The sequence below is a fragment of the Oncorhynchus nerka genome, linkage group LG4 (assembly GCF_034236695.1).
Source record: "Oncorhynchus nerka isolate Pitt River linkage group LG4, Oner_Uvic_2.0, whole genome shotgun sequence".
In the NCBI taxonomy this organism is placed as follows: Eukaryota; Metazoa; Chordata; class Actinopteri; order Salmoniformes; family Salmonidae; genus Oncorhynchus; species Oncorhynchus nerka.
Window position 1 is genome coordinate 81,369,972 of NC_088399.1, and position 22,935 is coordinate 81,392,906.

Below are 22,935 nucleotides of genomic sequence, written 5' to 3' on the forward strand. Positions count from 1 at the left end.
CATAGACAAAACCCCCATTCATTTGGCACCCAAATGTCAGGCCGGAACCGGCATAATAAAGTTTACGGCTCAAAAAGTCGAACGGATTTCATGAGAGTAGTGAGCTCGAGCACAGGGGACGCAGAGCCCCTAGAGCAGGTCACTGGCTAGGACCCACTTTTGACCCACGTGCAGAGGTGAGTAAAGAAAGCGGATATAGATTTGTCTACCTGTTGATTTTCTCGACCTTGAAACTAGCTGGGAAAGTGTAGCTTTTTAAGTTTCAAATGCGATCAATGGGGTGAAAGGGTTACAGTGAGGGGGGGACGTACATTTCAGGACTGCATTTCAGTTAGGCATAGTCTTGACCTACAAAAACAAGTTACAGCAGGCCTATGAAGTTTGCATTCAACAACTAAAATGTTGGACAATTCTGAGACATACAAACATGCGTTTTACCACCTAGGCACATGAAGAAATCATCGAAATAACAAATCATGTACAGTCTGTTGTTCCCGTAGAAAGTTTATTATAATCAGCGTCACCATCACAATATTATTTTAATTTTCCAGTCATTCTTTAAAAACATTTACAAAAAGCTTATATCACGATGGCGCTTACGCGATGGGATCCACTATGTAACCCTTCCCATCCAAACTAACGAGGAAAAAAACGTACACACAAAAGACAGAAACACATTCTAAGAAGATGCGCCAGGTGAAACAACTTTACAGCAGCTCGTGCAAAAGAAGGATACATAGGCACAGCTACACACACTGGGTCAGAACTGCGGTTCCATCACGTGTTCACAACGCACAACAATCACATAAGGCTTATTAAGTCTGTCTACAATAAGGAACAAGTTATCTGAGTTTGGTACAATACATTCAACAAATAAATACATAGGCCTACTTACATACATACATATAAAACAAAGGCTATACACAAAAGCAACTACATTTCTTATCAAGTCATTATTTATTTGAGTTTCTATACTGTTTTATGAGAGCAATAGGCTACACAACTTTTATTGGATAGTTAATAGACTTATTTGTGGTAAGTTTTTTCAATATTGAACAAGAAATAAGTTAAACAAACATGTATTTCCCATTGGTTTTTCCTTTAAGACAAACATTTACACAACGCAAGTTATTGTTTTTACTCACACAAGCATTATCATGGTCAAAATAAAATAAATAAAGAGGAAATTCTTTTTAAAGGCTGGAGCTTGCATGGACACGTGGATGTTCACTGTCCTAAGAAGCCCTCGGAAAGTCTCTTGGGCTTTTGACATGATGGGGAGTTTTCCCAAGATTTGTATTATTTTATTAGTGCTCATCCGGGAACCGAATATCAGGGATGGTGGTAACCTATACCCCCTGCCGCTGCCATGCTCATGCTTTTTAGTTTGTTGTCCTTTTTCCACTTCATCCTCCGGTTCTGGAACCAGATTTTGATCTGGCGTTCTGATAGGCAGAGCGCGTGCGCTATCTCGATCCTCCGTCTGCGGGTCAGATAACGGTTGAAGTGAAACTCTTTCTCGAGCTCCAGTGTCTGGTAACGCGTGTAGGCTGTCCTCGCCCTCTTTCCCTCTGGTCCGGTCAGACTGTCTGGTGGTAACACACACAGGATGCAACCATGAGCCCACAATCAAAATAGCAACCTACACAACTATGTGTACTAACACTTTATGCAGGAAATACATTTGACTGATCACTCTTCCATGGAGCCCTAATCCACATAAACACAGCTTTATACACCATTCACACACATTTCACATACACCTTAAAACGCAGTGGAAGTGCCAATCAATTTCACAAAGTGTGTCTTGTAAAAATGCCATCCAAATATAGAATAATCCGAAAGAATGGCAAAAGAAAACCTATCATCCTATATTTAAATCAAATGTTCCACTCCTGCATTTTGGTAAGAAGAAAATGTCCTGTGTTTTCATGCCACGTTGAATTATTTCCCCAACGCCTGAGGTACAATATGCAGTTAAACAGGTGGCGTACATCTCGCCAATACACACGCCCCTTACAACTACCATTAATACAAGATCGAATAGATGTGATTTTTCTCTCATATAATGATTTGGGAAAATACTTTTGAGCTCCGAAAATGGAAACAAGCACATCTTAAAATGGCTATAGGGCACACCATCCCCACACACACCACAAACCCACACAGAGACAAGACGAGCTGTAATCAAGTACAAAACACAAACACAAGCGTCGACCTAAACAAAATACAAAGCTGTTTTACCATGATTTATGTGCAGTTTCCTCATCCAGGGGTAAATATGGGGCTGGGCACCGTCGGTGACATTTTGGGAAGTTGTCTGCGCCCTTCCCGCGGGCTTCTCTTCCTGGAGGGGGGACGCTTTAGACACACACACCCGGTTCAACAGAGTGCCTCCATTCGAACTCGGGGTCGTGCAGGGGCTCGTTATGGAGTTCTTTATGTCTCGGTGTTGAGGTTGAGACTCGCTGACCGGAGACGAGCAGCTCGCGACAGAGGAGGAGCACGGGAGCGGGTCAGGTGGAGGCGAGAGGGACGTCGTCTCGGTGGCGCTCGCGGGCTGGGTGTACCTGGGCGTCTCGACCGAGGACGTTGTTGTCGCCACCGACTGGTTCGGGGAGTAGCCCTGTGCCCGCACGCTGGCCATAAAGTGCCCGTTACCGCGACTGACAGTGAGGTCCATCCCGTTGTAGCCATAACCGTACCTGCTGGAATGCATGGTCGTGGGGTCCCTGTATTGCTCGTTTGCAGAGCTGTGGTCTCCATAATTATGTAACTGGAAATCCGCGCCATTGGGATAGCGACCGCAGAATGAGTTTACAAAATAGGAGCTCATTGGTTGATAATTCCAATATTGTTGTTTAGCAGGTATTTGTTGCTTTTTGTGGAGAAAGTAATAACGTGTGTACTTGATTTGTGGCTCTTGATGGTTTTGCGCGTTCTATAGCACCCTTGCACAATTTATGATGAATTATGGAAATGAGTAGAACATGTACTTGATTCTCTCTTACGTAGGCACCCAAATATGGGGTACTGCTGAGAATCACGTGCTTTTGTTGACCAGTCGTAAATCCTGCTTGATGACCTCCAGAGGTAAACTCGTGCACAAATAGGAAATCTTGGTGGGATGTTAGGGAGGCGCGCCTGGGTATGCGCCTAGGCAGGGCGCTCGCGGGGCCCGGGTTGCGTCTCTTGGATTATCGTCGCGCGCCATCTTCTGGTCGCAGTCTGGCACTGCCTGCGACAGTGTTTGAGGCGTGGGCTCCGAACGGGGTCGTTCAGAGGTTAACGACCATTGCGGCAAAAGCATGGTCTCCCCAAACAATACAACAAGAAACGCAGTGTATACTGAATATGCAACCTCTCCACTGATAGAGAGTATAGAGAGAAATCTGTATTCAATGTTATCCTCATTAACCTTCGCGTTGGGAATAAAACACGTACGGTACAAGAAAAAACAAGTACAAGAAAAATATATATGTCTAGAACCTTAAATTTAGTTAAATATTTCGTTAAACCATGTTGGAATATCCTATATGAATCAACTCTTTGGACATTTGAATCAATTGCAAATGTGTTTATCACTAATAATCATTTTACAGGTGAAGCTTAGTTTACTGATATGCATAGAGCCGTCACAACCTGCAGTTATAATCCAATCTAATAGAAAGGCAGTCATTCCTAAATGTTAGATACGCAAAAAATTTGGCATTTGAAACAACGTAAGTTTCGTATTTTAGATGACGACAGAAAGTAGGCTACAATACAGTAGTCTCAATAGACAACACTTCACCCCTCAAGTGAAATTCCATAAATACTTTTAGAAGTCTGAATGAAAATAACCCAGGTTTTAATCAACAAATTATGACTGAATTATGCTAATGAGATAATTAGGCACAAAAAAAATCTGCATAAAATCTTGCAGCTGTGTGGTGTGTAATGAATAGCCTCATCTCTAGAAAACATGAATGGCATAACAATAATATACATTTTGCTTTAGTTTTTTTGCAAATATGGATAACTACAGTCCATTTTCAGAACAGGAAAAGGAGGAGCAGAAAAATTATAGGTATGTTTGAAAATAATCTAAACACATATTGTAATGTAAACACATGTTGTAATCTAACCACATATTGTAATTTAAACATATGTTGTAATCTAAACACATGTTGTAATGTAAGCACATGCCATAATTTAAACACATGTTGTAATCTAAACACATGTTGTAATCTAACACATGTTGTAATCTAAACACATGTAATCTAAACACATGTTGTAATCTAAACACATGTAATCTAAACACATGTTGTAATCTAAACACATGTTGTAATCTAAACACATGTTGTAATCTAAACACATGTTGTAATCTAAACACATGTTGTAATCTAAACACATGTAATCTAAACACATGTTGTAATCTAAACACATGTTGTAATCTAAACACATGTAATCTAACACATGTTGTAATCTAAACACATGTAATCTAAACACATGTAATCTAACACATGTTGTAATCTAAACACATGTAATCTAACACATGTTGTAATCTAAACACATGTTGTAATCTAACACATGTTGTAATCTAAACACATGTTGTAATCTAAACACATGTAATCTAACACATGTTGTAATCTAAACACATGTAATCTAAACACATGTTGTAATCTAAACACATGTAATCTAAACACATGTTGTAATCTAAACACATGTTTTAATCTAAACACATGTTTTAATCTAAACACATGTTTTAATCTAAACACAGATTAGAAGATACATTTTCAAAGAATGTCTGACGATAGGCGAAATAAACTTGATCTTTTTGTGTAGGAATGTTCGTTCATTTTACATGGATAAATAGCAAAGGGAAAATGAAATGATTTCCCTTGGCCTTGCTCGGCATCTTCCCCACACCCATTTCCTTCCATCAATAATGTCCTCGGAGTGAGGAAGCGAAAGAAGTAGGCTAAGTGATAAGTGTTGTCAAGTTTTCAAAATACAAAGATAAGGCACTATGTAATGACAATCTAAAATTAGGTTCGAAATATGATATGAAGAAAGACATATATCGGTAACAGCAGAAGTAATAATAATGTAGGCCCAATCAATACAAGCAATAACAATAACAAACATATGACGACATTCATTTAGCACTATTTGATTATAGCTACTGTTCATCGGTGTTGAGTTGCAGGTTTGTTGGTGTAACGTAGAGATAAACTGTATATAGGCCTAAACTAAAATCGGAGAAGTGGTGATGATTATAATAATAGTTGATGAGAATGTGACTCTATAGCTGGAGCAGGGTTATATTAGTGTACAGGCAGGACAGGCAGAGCGATAACTTTTTAAATCATGTAGCCTTACAAAAGAGACGTGGCTAGTAAACGGGAAATGGTGCAGTTAATCTGGAACGTATATTTAGGCTACTAGAAACTGGGGCACGCGACTGCAGGTTTACAGTAGTCTCGTTTTGGCAACGAAGGCCCTAGTTATCCAAAATCCATTGGACCTCTGGGTCCTATAGTCCCCAAAAGACGATGGCCCGTATTTAGGCTATACGACGCCCCACACAGTCAGTTTAGAGCGTCGGCACTAACTGCGTGAGGGATAAGTACGCTGTACGAAGGATGCAGACTCACAGCAGTAATAGGGCCCCTTCAGGCACTGCAGTAGCCGAGGAACAAGCTGCACTCAGGACCAGATGTGTACAGCGGTGTCTAAAGGAGCCCTGTATGCGAGCCCGGGTCTTACATTTCAGGGATAGTTTGAGAGCGCATACAAGCATGCTCCGGAAGTTGGAAGGAGCAAGGATAGGTTCTGTGCTTTAGAATGTCCAGTAGTGTTTGTGATTGTGGCTTTAAAGAGGTTGTTAGGGAGTCTAAGAGCTAACATCTGATTCATCAATGGCCAATAGAAACAAAGTTCCCAAGAAATTATCCCACCCAGGGGCAAATCAGGAAGTGCGAGAGTAAAAAAAACGACCGGACTAGTTGCGTTCTACTCAAGTGTCTGCATCTGCTAGAAACGTCAGGATGTAAAAAAATTGAAAAAAGAGAGAGAAAAGAATCAGGATTAGGGACTCTGTGTGCGTGCTTGTGGCGCACAGAGCAGGGAGGGGCGCGTGCTCTCCAGATGGTAAAATGCTAACAATTTGAAATGCAGCTTCCTTGATGAGTGAGTAAAATGTCACGATGCTTCAGTTTTATTTGCTCATAAATTTCATTAGCTAGATAGGATGTATTACGTGCGTAACAGACAAAACTGTTCAAGCAGCATTTCAGATACCTTAGATTTTGTATAGTGTAGGGGAGTAGCAGCACGGCTATATTCTAATGTTTGGAGCTCGGAGCCTAAGGGTTTCACTGTACCCTGCAATCACACCTGGAACACTGTACATGTGACTATTAAACACTCTTAATCTGAATATATGAAATGTTTTCTCGACTAGTTTCATTACCACTGTAAATATCGAGGAGGATATTGAATTGGAGCCACTAAGGTAAACGGAACTCTAAAAACACATTTAAGAGGTGAACCATAACGGATTCAATTCTAAAACGCAACTCGTCGAAGAAAACTATGCAATCTGACAGGCACGCATACAGTAATAAAATGCATCACAACAATAGGCTATTGTCTGGTACTTTTTCCATGGTATTGATGCCTATTGTGACATTTCGGTCTCTCGGTGTCTAATTTGTGTCATATTTTGAGGTAATAATCTTGCCATATCAATTGTGTCTCACAGGTTCTATTCTATGACATCATTTGGAGGTGACAATCTATTGTTATATGAATGGTGTCTATTGTGACGTTCTGGCTCTCTGTGATGTCCGGTGATCTTATGTAAAGAACACTTGACCGTCTGTTGTCACAATCAGAACTCCATTTTAAGGGGGAGTGTATTTTCTTTCTGCCTGTGCTCATAATGATTGCATTTATTTCCTTCGGTGTTATCTCGTCATCAGGTCTTGATGTTTGACCATTCTGCAGGTTTTTTGCATAACCCTACACCTTGCCATTTTCTATATCTAGTCTGAATTAACACAGACAAAATATATGTAGTATTAGCTCAAAGATAGTATTACCTATCATATAGTTTAATAACAAAACGTTGAGCACTACTGCTATTCAGAACAATACATTCCAGCTATATTGGGCCTTATGCAGTGCCAATGTAGAGGATTTAAAACTCTTATGAAAATGAATTGCATATTACCAGCAAAATAGCATTACTAGCATATTTTTTGTAGCCATATCGTTTCTAAATATTATAAGCGTGAACATCATCGAGATTAATGGGTCATTGATGAAAGGTCCTTTCGATGATGTGGTTCTGATGTTACATCATGGAGGAGAGGAAAATTGGAGCAAGAATACTCTAGATTAAGCTAATCTATAATTTCCTCAAATCAAAACAACTGCAACATCTGCCGAAACCATGCTATCATGATACAAACAGCAATGTACAACCCTGTTTTATGGTTTAACGAATAGCACGAATAAAAAGACAAAGGGAAGTTCTGTGTTGACACAATTAACACATAGAATGTAAATGAGAGAAAATGGACAGAACGCTGTGGCCAAAACACCACCACACTTCTCCCACAAGAGGGCGACAATGAGTAGGCCTATTGGCCACAGTTCCAATTCGGAGTTGGTGAAAGACCATCCTATTTGAATAGCAACAAATAAACACAAATAGCATGCATCGCCAATAAATTATTCAAATCCTGATAATGAAAAAGCATTTGCCTACATTAGTACTGAATAACATATTTAGATAGGTCAAGCCCAGAGACCACAATCAACGAACCATAGCATTGATATTAATCATGCAAATAATTATCATATTCTTATTATCAAATGACATTTTCGGACATAACCCGTTTAACCCTACAACACAATATTCCAACCACTCTTCTGAAAAGCCATCGCTATTTAAAACTAAACAAGCATAGAAAGTTGTTTTTACTTGAATGCTCACTCTATTATGATTTTGCATGATTACAAAATCATATCCAATCATGATAAGCAAGTAGTATTCTTACCGTATGTGAGGTGTTCGGGTCTCATGGTGTGTGGTGATGTCACAGGGAGAGGACGGACAAGTGCCGCTGGCGCAAAGCGACCAGATCCCCTGTTCTGACAGCTGGATCCTGGACGAATCCAAACGCTCCCGGGATCAGGCAACGACGCACTCAACCCGTCCAATGTGCCAAACCGTCACGAGGACCCCGGTAATGAATCCAAACCGTCCGGTTCCATGAGAAGGGAACTGCTCCTTGCACTGCGTGTTAAATAAACAACAACTAAAAAGCAAAACAGCGTTACCCACGACGAAAAGAAATGGAAGAGCGAAAGCTTTTACATTACAGAAAGGGTTGGATGGCAGACACAGGCTTTTAAATGAGTGCGGTTCTATTCTGGAAAAGGAAATTATGTATAAAAAGTTCATGTTCACGGCTCCATGCCATGTGACCAGCGGTGACCAATGGGGAGCCGAGGAGCCTCGTAAAGTTGCATTGCAATGTTGTAAATTTTCATAAACAACAACGGATTTATGACCCAGTGAGAGAGCGACAGGAGGAGAGGGGAAGAAACAGAGAGGGAGAGGACGGGGCAGGTCAGAACTTGGGCGCCATTTTACCGAAAGGAGGGGGAATGCAGTAATTTCCCCTTCACAATAGGCTACACACACACAGCCGGTACAGTCTGTGTCCTCATAGTGAACATACTTTAGTCTCTTTATTAAGCAAATGTTGCATTGGCTAAATCTACTTTTCGTGCTAAATAGACTATGTTAAAATAGGCCACCGTGTTCTTATGTAGCGTATTTGTAGGCTCAGTATTTCTTGTCATATAAAAACAAATGGTTTAAATGTCAAAATGTTAGAATAACTAAATGAACGTGAAAAGGTCACTCATGCCTAATGTAGGGTAGGTAGTACCATCGATTTTGGCATGTAAGTTGAATTTCATAACGTTTTGGCTAAAAATTTCATCAATGTATGGTTGGCTTACAGGAAATTCGTTACGAAGCTATTTTTCAAACCGAATGGTCTTGCTTTTATTCGATTACTATTGCATCTTACATAATGTCACAATATGAATACCGCAGAGGGAAAGCGGTGAGTGTCGAATGCAGTCTATTTACACTAGTCACATTGCAAAACAAATGCTAATTTCTGAACACTGGACCGCTTCTCTTCTATAGCCTAGATTCAAATAAAACAAACACACAAATTCCTTAATTTACAGGCTTACACGTGCAAGCAGACACACTCACGTCTATAACAATGGTATTGACCCTAGGCTATAGCTAGTTAGAATAATTGAAAGCAAAAAAGGAGATGAAAATACAATAGCAACACGACGTTACAATACAGTGTTTATAAGTCCTTCTTAGGCAGTGTTGAAATTCAGTGAGACAGTAGTAGGCTATAGGTTTAGTCTCTGACGTAAAATCTGAGGTAGGGTATACAAATTGGACAATTCATTTTTTTTGATTGCTGTTTGGAAATCATGCAAATATCTATTCAAAATCTCTACAAATCTCGACCCCAAAAGACAAGCTCTCACAACATTAGACCTGATAACAGACAGCAGCGCAATGCAACGTTAATAAGCTACAGTTAAACGTTAAAAGCCATATTCACCAGATGATTCAACATTTGCATTTATTTCGCTTTGAAATAGAGACAAAAAAGAGCGCGAAAGGGGTTCCTCGAAGTCAATTGAAACTGGAGGTAAATTCTTTGCATGAACGCAACTGTCGCCTTAGGTAGTTATCTGTTCAGGAATGTTATTTCAGTAGTAAAATATCTAATAGTTCCCAACGATTAACATTAAATATTGAAAAACATTTACAGTAGACTTGTTCTACATTCAAAGATCAAATTGAGTTTTCATAGTAATAGCGTAGAGTAAATAGGTAGTACCGTTCCCTTTCATCTTCCTTGAGCTATATTCATTTTTATAGCTATAGCCAGTGTTTTCACTAGCTTGTATATATTAAATTAGTGCGTCTCAATTTCAGCCCTGCAAGTCGTTTCCTCAATCAGGCTTCTAAGCTCTGATCGAACAGAGTGTATCGATTCTGTGACAGTCTGCATCTATAACATTTCCTTAGTGACCAATATGAACATTTATGGAGTGTTTCTAATCGCCTCCTTGTCTCCATCTCCTCTTGCAGGGGTTTCTGACGCCACACGGGTGGACTGGGAATCTCCGTCATCGGCGTCCTCGGCCTTGGACTGTCCGTCGGTTACCGGATCACTGTCATCATCCTCGTTTACGTCCTCGCTGGTGGCACCGGGGGTCGAGCTTGAGGACTCGTCCTTGTGATCTTTCTTCCATTTCATCCTCCGGTTCTGGAACCAGATTTTGATTTGGCGTTCGGTCAGGCAGAGCACTTGTGCTATCTCTACGCGCCTCCGACGGGTCAGGTACCGGTTGAAGTGGAATTCTTTCTCCATCTCCAGTGTCTGGTACCGGGAGTAGGTCTGACGTCCACGCTTTCGGTTTGGATCTACAAGAGAAAAGGGTTTCAATCTGCTAGGTCCAAGAATAAAAATACTAAAATACTAAAACCATGTTCTACACAAGCATGACATATGTAATAACTCTGATAATATCATGATATTGATAATGACATATGTAATAACTCTGATAATATCATGATATTGATAATGACATATGTAATAACTCTGATAATATCATGATATTGATAATGACATATGTGATTTTGCATTCATGTATTATTTCTATAGAATTTAATCAATTAATAAATAAAAACATTTTGTGCCTGTGACATTGTTACTAAGATGTCTTTCTCAAAATGTTTTAGGACAGTCAATGATGTTTTGCCTCGTGTAGCCTATATACACTTCAATAAACTTTTTTTAAAGACTTCCTTAAAAATATTCCAGCTGGGATTCTAGCCTGTAGCCTATAGCTAATGCACTGCATGCCTCTCCAATTAGAAGCATGTGCTTGTCCACCACTTCTAGGTCATACCCACATAGCCCATAAGCAATTACTACTGCTAGTTTCATTGGTAGGGTATATCTTTAGTAAACACTGGCTTGCCTACCAATTCCCTACTAGCCAGAAACTATACTATTAATAGGCTACCACTGCTCCAACCATTGATATTATTTACAACCACCATTAATATAGATTATATCCATGTCTACAAAAAGGTTTCTGAAACTGATGAGGATAATCACATCTGCTATCCCTATCCCATTCAAAAGGTTGAACTGCAGAGCGCACGGTCACTGATTTACACTATAACATACAGGTAACTGACAAAATAATGGAAACACTTGAGTAAATTAGGGATATAAAGTATACTGAAAGCAGGTGCTTCCACACAGGTTGGGTTACTGAGTTAACTAAGCAATTAACACCCCATTATGCTTAGGGTCATATAGAAAATGTTGGGTAGGCCACTATTTTGGCTACCATGGCTATGCCCCCATAGGATGACAATGCCCCATCCACAGGGCACGAGTGTTTACTGAATGGTTTGATGAGCATGGAGATGATGTAAATCATATGCGATGGCCCACTCATTCACCAGATCTCAACCCAATTAAACACTTATGGGAGATTCTGGAGCGTGGCTGAGACAGCATTCGCCACAACCATCAATAAAACACCAAATGGTGGAATTTCTGGTGTTAGAATGGTGTTGCATTCCTCCAACAGAGTTCCAGACACTTGTAGAATCTATGCCAAGGAGCATTAAAGCTGTTCTGGCTCGTTGTGGCCCAAATCCCTTTTAAGACACTTTATGTTGGTGTTTCCTTTATTTTGTCGTTACATAGTCTGTTATTTTATTGTCACAAAGGGGAGTAGAAGCAGTAAGAAAGCAGAGTCAAAAAGCATTGCAGAAGCGAAGGGATAATACGTTTATGGCCACAGAACTCATTACTTGCGCAATAAAAGTTGAACAATTCTTTCCATGAAATACCAATGGCTTCAAGTAATTAATTGCGCCATTAAGACCACGGTAAGTAATCCCAAGGTTTTGTAGATTCATTGACATTACAGCAGAGCTCTGCAGGAGCCGGTTGGGAAGGAAGGACTCATCTTAGACAGTACCTGATGTTTTCATCCAGGGGTACATCCGGTAGTGTTTGTCCTCTGGCGAGGTGAGGGGCCCCGGCTGGACACAGCTGTCCCCGAACAGACGACTCTGGTCGAAGGAGCTGCAGTGCAGACTGCGAATGTCCGGTCCCTGGCCATAACCAGGGCTAAACATCGGGTGGCTCTGGTAGATTGCATTGTTCACGTTGTAAAGTCCGGACAGGGACGGTGGGAAGGCAGGGGCTGCGGCGTTGTGAGCAGATGCGGGTCCTTCTCCATCGGGTACAAGAGTGCACGAACCTAGGTCTGCGTTTGGGAAGAAAGAACCGCTCGCCGTATATTTGTTAAAAAGACCATCCACATAATAAGAACTCATATTTTTTTCTCTGTGATTTGTTGGGCCAGAATCTTCAGTGTCGTTTTTACGAGGTAGTGTGATATATGACAGCAATACACCCTGGATTTACACCAAACCCCATTTTCCCCAGGACCAAAGAACTCACCCACGTGATCCACCCCTGTGACCGATGTAGCCAATCACCGGCGGGGCCAGAGATTTCATTATAATGCACAGACTGCAGAGTAGGAGGGCCATTCCATTGTAACAGAGTGATGGTGAGACTCCGAATTTTCACTTAAAAATATATGTCAAACAAAAAACAGTGGAAATGTGTAAAAGTACCCATTGTGCATAGAGTTGTATGATTTATTTAACTTTGCAATCATTGTTTTTTGTTAGACATTTTAAAGTGGACAATCTGAGTCTCAGCATCACTCTGTTACCATGGAATTTCCCAGGATTAACTCTCTCTCACACACACACACACACACACACACACACACACACACACACACACACACACACACACACACACACACACACACACACACAGACACCTTCTCTTCCTTTGGACACACACCCTCTCATAAACACTGTGGGAAGCCTATACATATGAAATGACACAAAATACAATGTCATCAAAATAAAATAAACGTCTACTGTGGCATTTAGCCTTTCATAACACACCATACTACACCACCTCATAACATATGTAATGTATACACAACTAAGAGTATAAAACTGCATTGTGTACTCATTCAAAAGGTTTTGTTCAATTCATATAAATATATTTCTCCATATGGGTAAAACTGAACTATGTGACACAACAAACATCAAAACATGATAATTGTATTATAGGCTACAAAGGACTGATCAATTGAAACAGTTGAAACATTTTACAATAGTTTCTTTGATATTGTGGTGATTGAAATAATACCATTTACAATTGTAAATATTTTCAGTTACCATTGTTGCGTCTCAAATAAGATAATATAAAAGTAATTGTTGCAAGTAAGTACAGGCCTAAGTGAAATATTTTAGAATTATTTTGAGTGGTAACCTAATGCTAGATTAAACAAAGTATTAACTGAAAACATAAAAGTTAGTTAAGCAAATTAAATAAGTCAATTTGAATATTTAAAACTAACACCGTTATTTGCAGAGCTACATTTAAACGTCTACTACTTTTGTATTATTTTTGCTTTCTTGGAGGTTGAAATAATCAGATTTATATATATTTTTTTCTCAATATATATATATTGAAAAAAATACCATTGAAAAAGACCATTGAATGTATCTGTCCCTATTAGGATAGGTCAGTAAATCCCAAAAAGAATCCTCCCAAATGATGTAAAACACACATTTAACGAGTGATAGCTATACATATTTATATGCAATAGGCCGTGGCCTAATTTGGTAACGTTTATGTAAATTCTTCCGCATTCCACAATCTGGAAAAAAACACAGAAGGGACAAAAAAACGAACTAAATTCTGTATGTGGAGTTACTGAGCATATAGCTAACCCATTTAGGCTCATCTACCACCAAACATATGATATTTTAGTACGCCATATCATAATATTCCAAAATTGATTAGCCTAAAGCAAATTGAACACATATCACATTTTATGTAGGGCTATTGCAAATGTAGAGTATGAAAGATAAGCCTATTTGAAAAGGGCAAATTATTTTCCAATTACTTTACGTATCATATGTACAAACCATTCGTTGAGAAAGCACTACTTATGTTTACTATTCCTATAGGCCTAAACTAAAGATGGAAATAAACACATTTGAACTATAATAGTTAGGCCTTTTAAAAGCCTGATTTCTTTCATTTGACACGCGGAACAACTACGTTTCAGGTTTTTCTGTAGCGTCAAGTAAAAGATAGGCCTACACATACAAAAAAAAATTTGACTAGACTAAGGCGTACTATTTTAAATGTTTTATGTATATTATTATTAAATATTAAATACTGCCGCGGATGTGTCAACGTCTACAAGAGCTAACATCATTATAAAGACTATAATAGCAAGCATCAATTAGAATTACAATGTTATAAAACGAAAATCCACCAATAGGCCAAAACATGTCAAAATATGTTCATCCGAAAATAATCAGAAAGGGTAAGTGTTTAAACGAGGCCATTTTGAGCCTTGTTATGGAACATCAGCGCCATCCTCTGGTCACTACACGTAGTTGCAGTGTGGAAAAGGTGCAGTGCCCTGAGAACTGGAATCACACCCATTCCCCATTAGGGGCCAAATCCATAAATAAATCACATAATAGGAATGCGATTAATGTATGTGGCTCTCATTGCCTGCAGTTCTATTTCCACATGGAATATAGATGTTGGAGGTCCGATGATGACAATCGAGAGTAGTATATCTAAAATGTTCATGTTGGTCTCATCTATACTGAGATTAGGTCTTGACTCATATAATGCTGTTGTTTTATTGCCCTTTTTGTTTTTTCAGCGCGTGAACAGAACACTAGCTACTACCAGAGAAACTGAGAGAGAACTTTCCCAGGCCAGGTACAAACAAAGGGTCGCTCGAGATGACCATGAGTCCGGCGAGCAACATTCGGGGGAGAGGCCAATAAAGCTGATCATTTCCGCTAGGCCTTTTGTCCATGCTGCAGTCCCACAGAAAAGAGAAAAAACAAATGGGTGCCGAGTTCTGGAAACGGTCTAATTGTGTCTGGACGGCCATAAACCCATTAAAAGTGGAATGCCAGACAGTATAGCAGACCAGGCGTTTTATTGCTATGTCTCTGGCTGAGCCTTTGAAGTTTGGGGTCCATCTGCGTCCTCGAGGCCTAGCGCGTCACAACACCACTATATGGCTCCATACAACTGCAATTTCCTTGTTTTTATTTACTAAAGCTAATATATTCGTTAAAATATATGTGCGTGTCTGATGTGAATGATGTTGTCTGATAAAACAAGGGCGGTTCTGTGAGGATGTGTCTTTACAGTTCCAAGGTCCAGTTGGAGCCTATTTCACAAGTAGGCCTATCTATCATTTACATTTTTATTGGCTACTCTTTTGTCGATATAAATTGTTTGCTAGGCTACAGCGCAGATTTGAGGGAATTTCTCTAGATTTATAATCCAAAGGTTTTTGGTGGAAGCAGGCCCACATCGATAGACATAACTCATTCTTGATACAAATGTTAAATAGAAGCTCAGATCAAATATATTGTAATCTGAATGACGCCAAAGCTACATTTTAAATAGTAAATCTTTGAACGCTGAATACGTCGACCGCCCTGCTCATGTTGACGGTTTCAAAACATAGCGACCATTATGTGTCCAGAAGCACCGGGTCTAAACTGAGCGGTGGTGTCAGATCATAGCTGAAGAATACATATACTACATTATTTTAGGCATCAGCTGTCAAAGCTTTCGACATCTTTCTTGTGTTGTGTCCTCTCGCCCTGCAGCGCTTTGCACCCCATAAACGGTTATAGTGGTAATTGTCTTTTATGGCTGTATACAGCTAACAACCTCCTCTGCCAAGGCGCGCGGAGCAGAGCAGCAAGCGTGCAGCGATCCGCCGGGCCTGCCTGTTTTCCCGGACTACAGACTGTTTGAACCCCCCCCACATACACCGTTTTATAGTGTGTGTGTGTGTGTGTGTGTTGCGTGCGAGCTTGAAGGAAGAATAACAAAGTGCGCGTTCAAAATATCGAATTCCCTCACGGAAAATGAAATAAATGGGTAATTTTTATTATTTTCTAACACCCCGTGAATAGTGTTTTTGCTAGTATTATTCCAATATTTTGTTTGAGAGAAAATATACGTGCAAACTAATGTTAGAATAGTCCTATACACATTACATTTTGTAAACTACAATACATCTGAGTGTCAATAGCTTTAAGAATTTGACCATTTTCTTTTAGAGCATCACATTCATTTGAATTAAATCTTAGAGTGAACAGTGACATGCAAATGCACAAGAAATTATAATAATTCAACGTGGCTGCATTCGCAGATATAATTTGTTTTATTCAATAAATAGTACAAATTACATTTGAGAACCAAAAATCTGAAAGTCCCCAGACCATGAGGTATTCATTAGGTAGCATACAGTGTTTCTGTTTATTTAGTCTCTCTCCTTTCTAACAAATATGTCCTCTCAAATGTTACTCCCTGAAATTCAGACATAGTTTACGATCTATACAAGCATTCAGTCTCTTCACAACGAAAAGTCATGTTAAAATGAAATGAGGTTCTTGCAATTGTAGGTAGTTGAGAGACAATATCATTGTATGTAGCTTCTAGTAACATTATCAACAGGCCAATATGCATTTTAAAGAGGCTTTTTGATGCTCATGCACCCGCTTCAAAATGCCACCATTACGTTAGCCAATCCCTCCAACTCAAATAGACCAATAGTTGAAATAACGACAACAACAACAACATTTGAAACTAAATTCAGTTTAACCTGAAATACACAGAGGCCTATATCTACAAACCGGAGAACACACACATATAGCTACTCACATCCACACACAAACGAGCACAGAGAACAGGCCTATCAATAGGGTACATGCCTTGCACAGATGCCCTCACAGCCGAGGCTTTAATTCATTCATTAACATCCTAATAACAATAACAAAAAATAATGCGCACTGCTAAATTGTGCAATATAAAGGTAGTTAGTTGCATCAAAACGACGAGTAGAGCCGGACATGCTTTTTACAAGACACATAACAGCTTCTGTTAGGGATAAAACAATGAAACAACGACTATAAAAATGCAGTTCAGTAGAGAAAGAGCCTTTTCACAGATACCCCCCTTATTTCGGATATGTTTTTACGTTCTCATTCAATCAATCATACCTATAAATCATCTTTCGGTCCACCATCTTTATTAAATTTCTTCATCTTCATTCTGCGGTTCTGAAACCAGATTTTGACTTGTCTCTCCGTAAGGTTGAGCTGCCTCGCGACCTCGAACCTACGGTCCCGCGTGAGGTACGTGTTAAAGAGGAACTCTTTCTCCAGCTCGAGGATCTGGTGCTTGGTGTATGGACAGCGCTTTTTTCTCGTGGCGCTAGCGTGGAGCCAGTTGGATACCGGGTTATCTGGAGAGAAGGAGTGCGAGACGAAACTGGTGTGAGCCCGGTGCTGCTGGGCAAAATGTCCTAAAAACATATGACCCACAAGGGACGAGGCTGACAACAAAAGCTCTGGATATTAATTCTGAATATAAAAATATAAATGCGTTCCAAAGTAGCAATGCACTCCCATCCTTGGCTCTTACTCCTGTTTAAAATCTGAAACCCATATTATTACAACACGGAAATGAGTGAGAGAACGCTAGCCTATTATCAAGTCGCTATAAATGAATGGCACGCCTTGAATGGCATATTTTCAAACACGCGCCCCCTCTACTACTCACACATTTCTATCTGCATCCCTACAGCTTTACAGAACATAGCATGGCCAAATGTCAAAGGATGAAGCAGCACTTACTTGGATCAAGGGCCGGTTTCTCCTCGTTCAGGTCCCCGGTCTGGCCTGGTAGTGTGTCCTTGTCCACCGGGGATGCAGTCGCCGCCGTTCCTTCGGCGAAATCGGACAGGAGCAGCGCGGTGTGGGATCCAGGCAGCACGCTGTCCGCTCCCGCATCCAGGCTCTCGGATTTGATCCCGTAGTGGTGACTCGTTGGTAATCCAGTTAAAGGCAAGGACCCTGACATGGGCTCCAGCAGCCAGGACTGCATGTAGCGACCCTCCAGGTCGCCTGGAGCCGGGCTTATGTGATTCCCGTAAGGGTGGTGGTACACCGACGACACGGCGGCTGGAAACTGGGTCGGTACATGGCCCCAGGACGGGCTGAAGACCGGGGCTTTCGTCGGGAAGGTGCAGGGCCCAAGCTCAGTGTGATCGGTGATCGATGTGGGCTGCCTCGCGTGCTGGAGCCCCCCCGGACCGGAGGAGTATCTAGGCGCGGAGAGCGCCTCACTCTCAGGCAAGATGAGGGAGTCGACGTAGTAGCTAGTCAACGTTCCAGATGTCGACATGGCAAAAGAGACTTTCACATGTACGCACACATACACTGATACTTACAAATACAAGCGCGACACACACACCACACACACATACACTGATACTTACAAATACAAGCGCGACACACACACCACACACACATACACTGATACTTACAAATACAAGCGCGACACACATACCACACACACATACACACGCACTAAACCCCACTCTCACAAAATAAAAATCTGAAGAAATCAAGTAGCAACTTGGCACCACAAAGAACTACAGTCTACTAATAGTTCGGACGCAGGGCTGCCATTCGATTGGGTGATGCGCGCACGTGATCACAAAGGCTGAACAATAAATAATAAATCAATCCCTTTGACTATTAAATGCTCGCGGGTCTCTTGTCTTAAAACGTGACAACGTCTAGTTTTAAAAGCAAATTATTATTATTTTATATGATTAGTACGCAATTTCTGATATAAATGTTGGCCCGTGACAAGGGAGAGGCTGAACTCCATTGAGAAAAATACAATTGAAAGTATCTGTCCCTGTTAGCATAGGCCAGTAAATCCCCCAAATAATTCTCCCAAATGAGGTAAAACACACATTTAACGAGGGATATCTACACATACGTTACAGGGTAATAAGCATTACCAATGATACTCACAACAAAACCCGCAGTGGCTGAAATGAACCAGAATAACTTCTCCATATTGGGGCTGATTAACAAAACCAAATGTCTGAAATTGCATTATTTCTATGGCGCAAAATAACGTAAATTATGTAGATATTATTCCTTAAAACTAAAGCCCTATAGGCTTTCCATCCTAGTATGTAACCTCTTTCATCTTCCGTCAAAATGTTTCAACCTTTCATATTTTCATTGTCTTCGAACCAGAGAAGTTATGTCCAAACGTTCCCAAAGAAAAAACGTTTTACGCACACCCCCTATTAAAGATAAGCACATAATGTTGTGCTATATCGTGCTATTTTGTATAGCCTATTAACATATTAGTTTGGTATTATACAATAATAATATAATATCAGATTAAAGACTAATCGGACTAAAAACCTGCTGAGAATAATATCTGACTATCTGACTGTTTCATTTGTTATTTCCTCAACATCCTATGATATTGTTTATATATCAGCTACTGGAAAAAAAATGCAGTAAATGTAAGATTATTTTGAGCATGAAAATGGAAATTAGCATAGAATTGTATTTGTGTTTGCATAGTAGGCCCATTTACTCACAGCTATAGAACCCTAATATGTTCGTTAATTTACTGATGTCTTAAAAAAATACATTTGGGAAAGAATCATGCTATTGTCCTAGGCTAATATTATATTCGTATATCCATGGACAAGATAAAAACGTATTCTGGTTATTAAACAGAACCGAGGAATTAAACAACTTTTATATTGAGCGTACAGAAGAAGAAAAAACGTACATGTTTATTCATGTATCTCAAAAGCCCAATGGTGAAGCATAAAAGCATGGCCTAGTTGTGGCATATTTAAATCATTCAGCTAAAACAAATAAACGACAATTATGAAAATTCGTCGTAGAAAATAGTGTGCACATAGTAGCATGTAAAACCTGGCTTCTTTTTTAAATACATTATCCTATTAAATACATTATCCTATTATTACTAGGAATGTTATTAGCCTATTATGAGAGACCACTATATCATAAGAAACACTAGCACTATTACAAATATCAGCACTATCGAGTCAATTATGAAATGCGCCGTGGCTAACGAAAACAACAAAGTAGAAAATTATAACAAAGATGTATGTAAACTACTAAATCACTTAGAAGTTTAGGAGTTTCCCTACAAAAAAAATGGAGATCGGCCTACGTCGTGACATTTACATGCAACTAATAGATAATAGATAGGCACTAGTTTACAAATGGGGTTGTTTATGTCATTCAGACACATAGATCACGTTGTAATCAAATTTGATAGCAGAAATCTAACACATTTTCAATCTCCAGCCACCCAAGCCATAGACTGTCCTCTTGGCTTCCGCACGGGTGCATCAATTCTGACACCAACAGGCTCCTGAACAGCTTCTATCCCCAAGCCATAAGAGTAATAAATAGCTAACTAAATAGCTAGCAAAATGGCTACAATGACTATCTGAGTTGACCCTTGTATTTTATTTTTGCAAAGTCTCTGTGCACACTCACAGGATACTACACACTCACTCACGCACACTGACAATCCAACACACACACACAAACACTCACTCCATCATGTGTTCACACACACATTATATTAACATACATTTATAGTGACTCTACACACACCCGTTGACATACAATCATCATATACGCTGCTGCTACTCTGTTCATCATACATCCTGATTCCTAGTCACCTTACCCCTATAGGCCTGCCTACATATCTACCTCTACCACTGCAGTATCCCTGCACATTGTAAATATGGCATTGGAACTGACTGACCCTGTATATAGTACGCGGACTTACTTTCGCGAATACTTCTCATTTCTTATTTTTATTTCCTGTGTGTTTTGGGTCTACCTCATGTTATTTTTAGTATTGCATTGTTATTGATTACTGCATTGTTGAGGTTAGAGCTTGCAAGAATGGCATTTCACTGTAATTGTGCATGTGACATTGTGCATGTGACATTGTGCATGTGACATTAAAACTTAAAACACCAAATATAAACCAAGACAGGGACGCTGGAAATTATAGTCAAGCCTACACTATATATGCATTTGATTTTCAGGTGTATCTTTTGAATGGATAAGCAACACAACACAAACTAATACTTGTGGGGTAACTAATACATGTGGGGTCATTCAAGAGCAGGTGAGAAACTACTGAACGTGCACCCCAAGTCTGAACACAACATATGATACTATATGGACTAGTAGGAAGAGAGGTAACGCCTGCATAACACTTTACAGACATTGTGTCGAACCTTGCACCCCCCCACCCCCCACCATAGCCTTAGAGAATGGAGATAGCTGCACACAGAATACGTGTTCTATTTATTACCATCCAATAAAAGTGAAAGCTAGGCCAACACCCTACATGGCCACAGGCGGTTCACTGCTGCTAAAGAATCCACTCCAGCATATTTTCCTACTGAATGAAAAAACAGTAGGCTATGCCACACACCTATAACTGAACAGATAATATTTCATCCTCGAACGTATACCACTGTGCAGAATCAGATAAGGCATGGATGAAAATGTGTTAGAGACATTAGAAACAAACAAAAAGGATAGTGGATAGGGAAAGGCTATGCGCACTAAAACACAGAACAGACAGGCATTTTCAAAAGAAAAGACACAAGGGAAGGCAATGGCACTTTAAGGCTGTAAACTAAATCAGGGTGTTTTTCAACACGGACCCAGTTAACCGCAGGGGCTATTTACTTATTTTGCCCACAGATAACAGCTTGTCTGGCGGATCTAAATATCGCCATAAAGCCCTTCGCCTCTTTTGTGTTCGGGCTATATTGCGCAGCGGAAGCATCCGGCTCTATTGCCCACCGGCGCGCCACTGAGGTCGCTGTTGCCCACTCAACTTCCTTTCCAATGCAGTGGTCGTAACCGAGGCCTTGTCTGACGTCGCCGCGTCACGACTGACAGAAAACATGCTTATAGCTTTACGCTAATTCCAAGTCCAACCCTCCTATAGCTGAGCTTTTACCAAGATAAATATAGGACGCAGGCATCCAGGGGCTTAATTTAACGATGAAAAATAACAAATAGAGGTTGTATAAATATTACTGACGATATGATAAGAGATATACACGACAGCAAGTCTTTAGAAAGAAAGGTCCTATTTTTTATTTATGTCACCACAAATAACACTCCCAATACTATTCAATATTATCAAATCCAGTTAAATTGCATGTGTCCCAGATTAAGTTGACTGACGTTTCGATGTATTAAACTGGGCCAATTAAGACAGTTTCGTGTTGTAGAGGTAGAAAATGGATCCCAACAACATGAAACTACCTAAACCACTCCACAGTCCGCTCGACGCCAATGCATAACGCCACGTCTTCTTTTGGTTTTCGATCTCAATCCCCCATGCTGTTCATAAGAGGCCTGTATTAAAAATAGCCTACAATGTTTTTACATGTTCAGTATCAAATCTTACGCTGGAAACCTGAATGTTTTAAACATGTGGCGTCCCGAAAACCCAAATCCAAAACAACAAATTGACTCACCCACTCATCGAAGTTATTGCGCTATTCCAATCACAAGAAAAAAGAAGATGACTTCGTCAAATTCTGTCTAAATGCAGTGTAACTTTCTACGACTGTCTCTAGCCTCCTCTCCGGCTTAATGGCTCTCTCGACTGAAGCCAGTCTTTGGGGAGAGTGAAAATCGTCATATACGAGCAAGTCATAAAACTCTACTAAAGCCGGTTAGGCTTGCAGTGTTCTATGCCTATACCGCTGAGACATAATGGCTGGTGTCATATCTAAATCGTTTCCGAG

The 22,935-nt window shown here is 40.1% G+C and overlaps 3 protein-coding genes, 1 long non-coding RNA gene and 1 pseudogene across 4 annotated transcripts in view; 1 reads left to right on the forward strand and 4 right to left on the reverse strand.

The window, feature by feature from the left end:
* The window catches only part of LOC115115962 (homeobox protein Hox-A3a-like), a 35,964-nt gene extending 27,826 nt beyond the window's left edge, over positions 1 to 8,138 (reverse strand). Inside the window, 1 exon segment of the mRNA XM_029644442.2 lies at positions 8,052 to 8,138. The gene's annotated coding sequence lies outside the window, so the exon portion shown is untranslated.
* On the reverse strand, positions 487 to 4,078 carry LOC115115964 (homeobox protein Hox-A5-like; annotated as a pseudogene).
* A 13-nt stretch (positions 8,139 to 8,151) lies between the features above and the next one.
* Positions 8,152 to 10,915, forward strand: LOC135571470 (uncharacterized). Its single transcript, XR_010463845.1, has 2 exons — positions 8,152 to 8,240; positions 10,196 to 10,915. It is a non-coding gene; the product is annotated as an uncharacterized LOC135571470 (long non-coding RNA).
* On the reverse strand, positions 9,667 to 16,348 carry LOC115115966 (homeobox protein Hox-A7-like). Its single transcript, XM_029644453.2, has 2 exons — positions 12,112 to 16,348; positions 9,667 to 10,531 (listed from the first exon to the last, which is right to left on the reverse strand). Exons 1-2 carry the CDS (start codon positions 12,470 to 12,472, stop codon positions 10,149 to 10,151), a joined length of 744 nt encoding a protein of 247 aa, XP_029500313.1. The 5' UTR covers positions 12,473 to 16,348; the 3' UTR covers positions 9,667 to 10,148.
* A 78-nt stretch (positions 16,349 to 16,426) lies between these two features.
* Positions 16,427 to 22,798, reverse strand: LOC115115970 (homeobox protein Hox-A9-like). The gene is made up of 2 exons (XM_029644454.2): positions 17,924 to 22,798; positions 16,427 to 17,532 (listed from the first exon to the last, which is right to left on the reverse strand). Exons 1-2 carry the CDS (start codon positions 18,471 to 18,473, stop codon positions 17,288 to 17,290), a joined length of 795 nt encoding a protein of 264 aa, XP_029500314.1. The 5' UTR covers positions 18,474 to 22,798; the 3' UTR covers positions 16,427 to 17,287.
* Between the last annotated feature and the right edge of the window lie 137 nt (positions 22,799 to 22,935).

Bases quoted from the DNA above. Each gene is read 5' to 3' on its own strand.
- LOC115115966 (XM_029644453.2), bottom strand. From the start codon at position 12,472: ATGAGTTCTTATTATGTGGATGGTCTTTTTAACAAATATACGGCGAGC. The intron at 10,532-12,111 runs GTACTGTCTAAG...TTTCTCTTGTAG, and splicing joins CCCCTGGATGAAAACATCAG to ATCCAAACCGAAAGCGTGGA.
- LOC115115970 (XM_029644454.2), bottom strand. From the start codon at position 18,473: ATGTCGACATCTGGAACGTTGACTAGCTACTACGTCGACTCCCTCATC. The intron at 17,533-17,923 runs GTAAGTGCTGCT...CCTTCTCTCCAG, and splicing joins GAAACCGGCCCTTGATCCAA to ATAACCCGGTATCCAACTGG.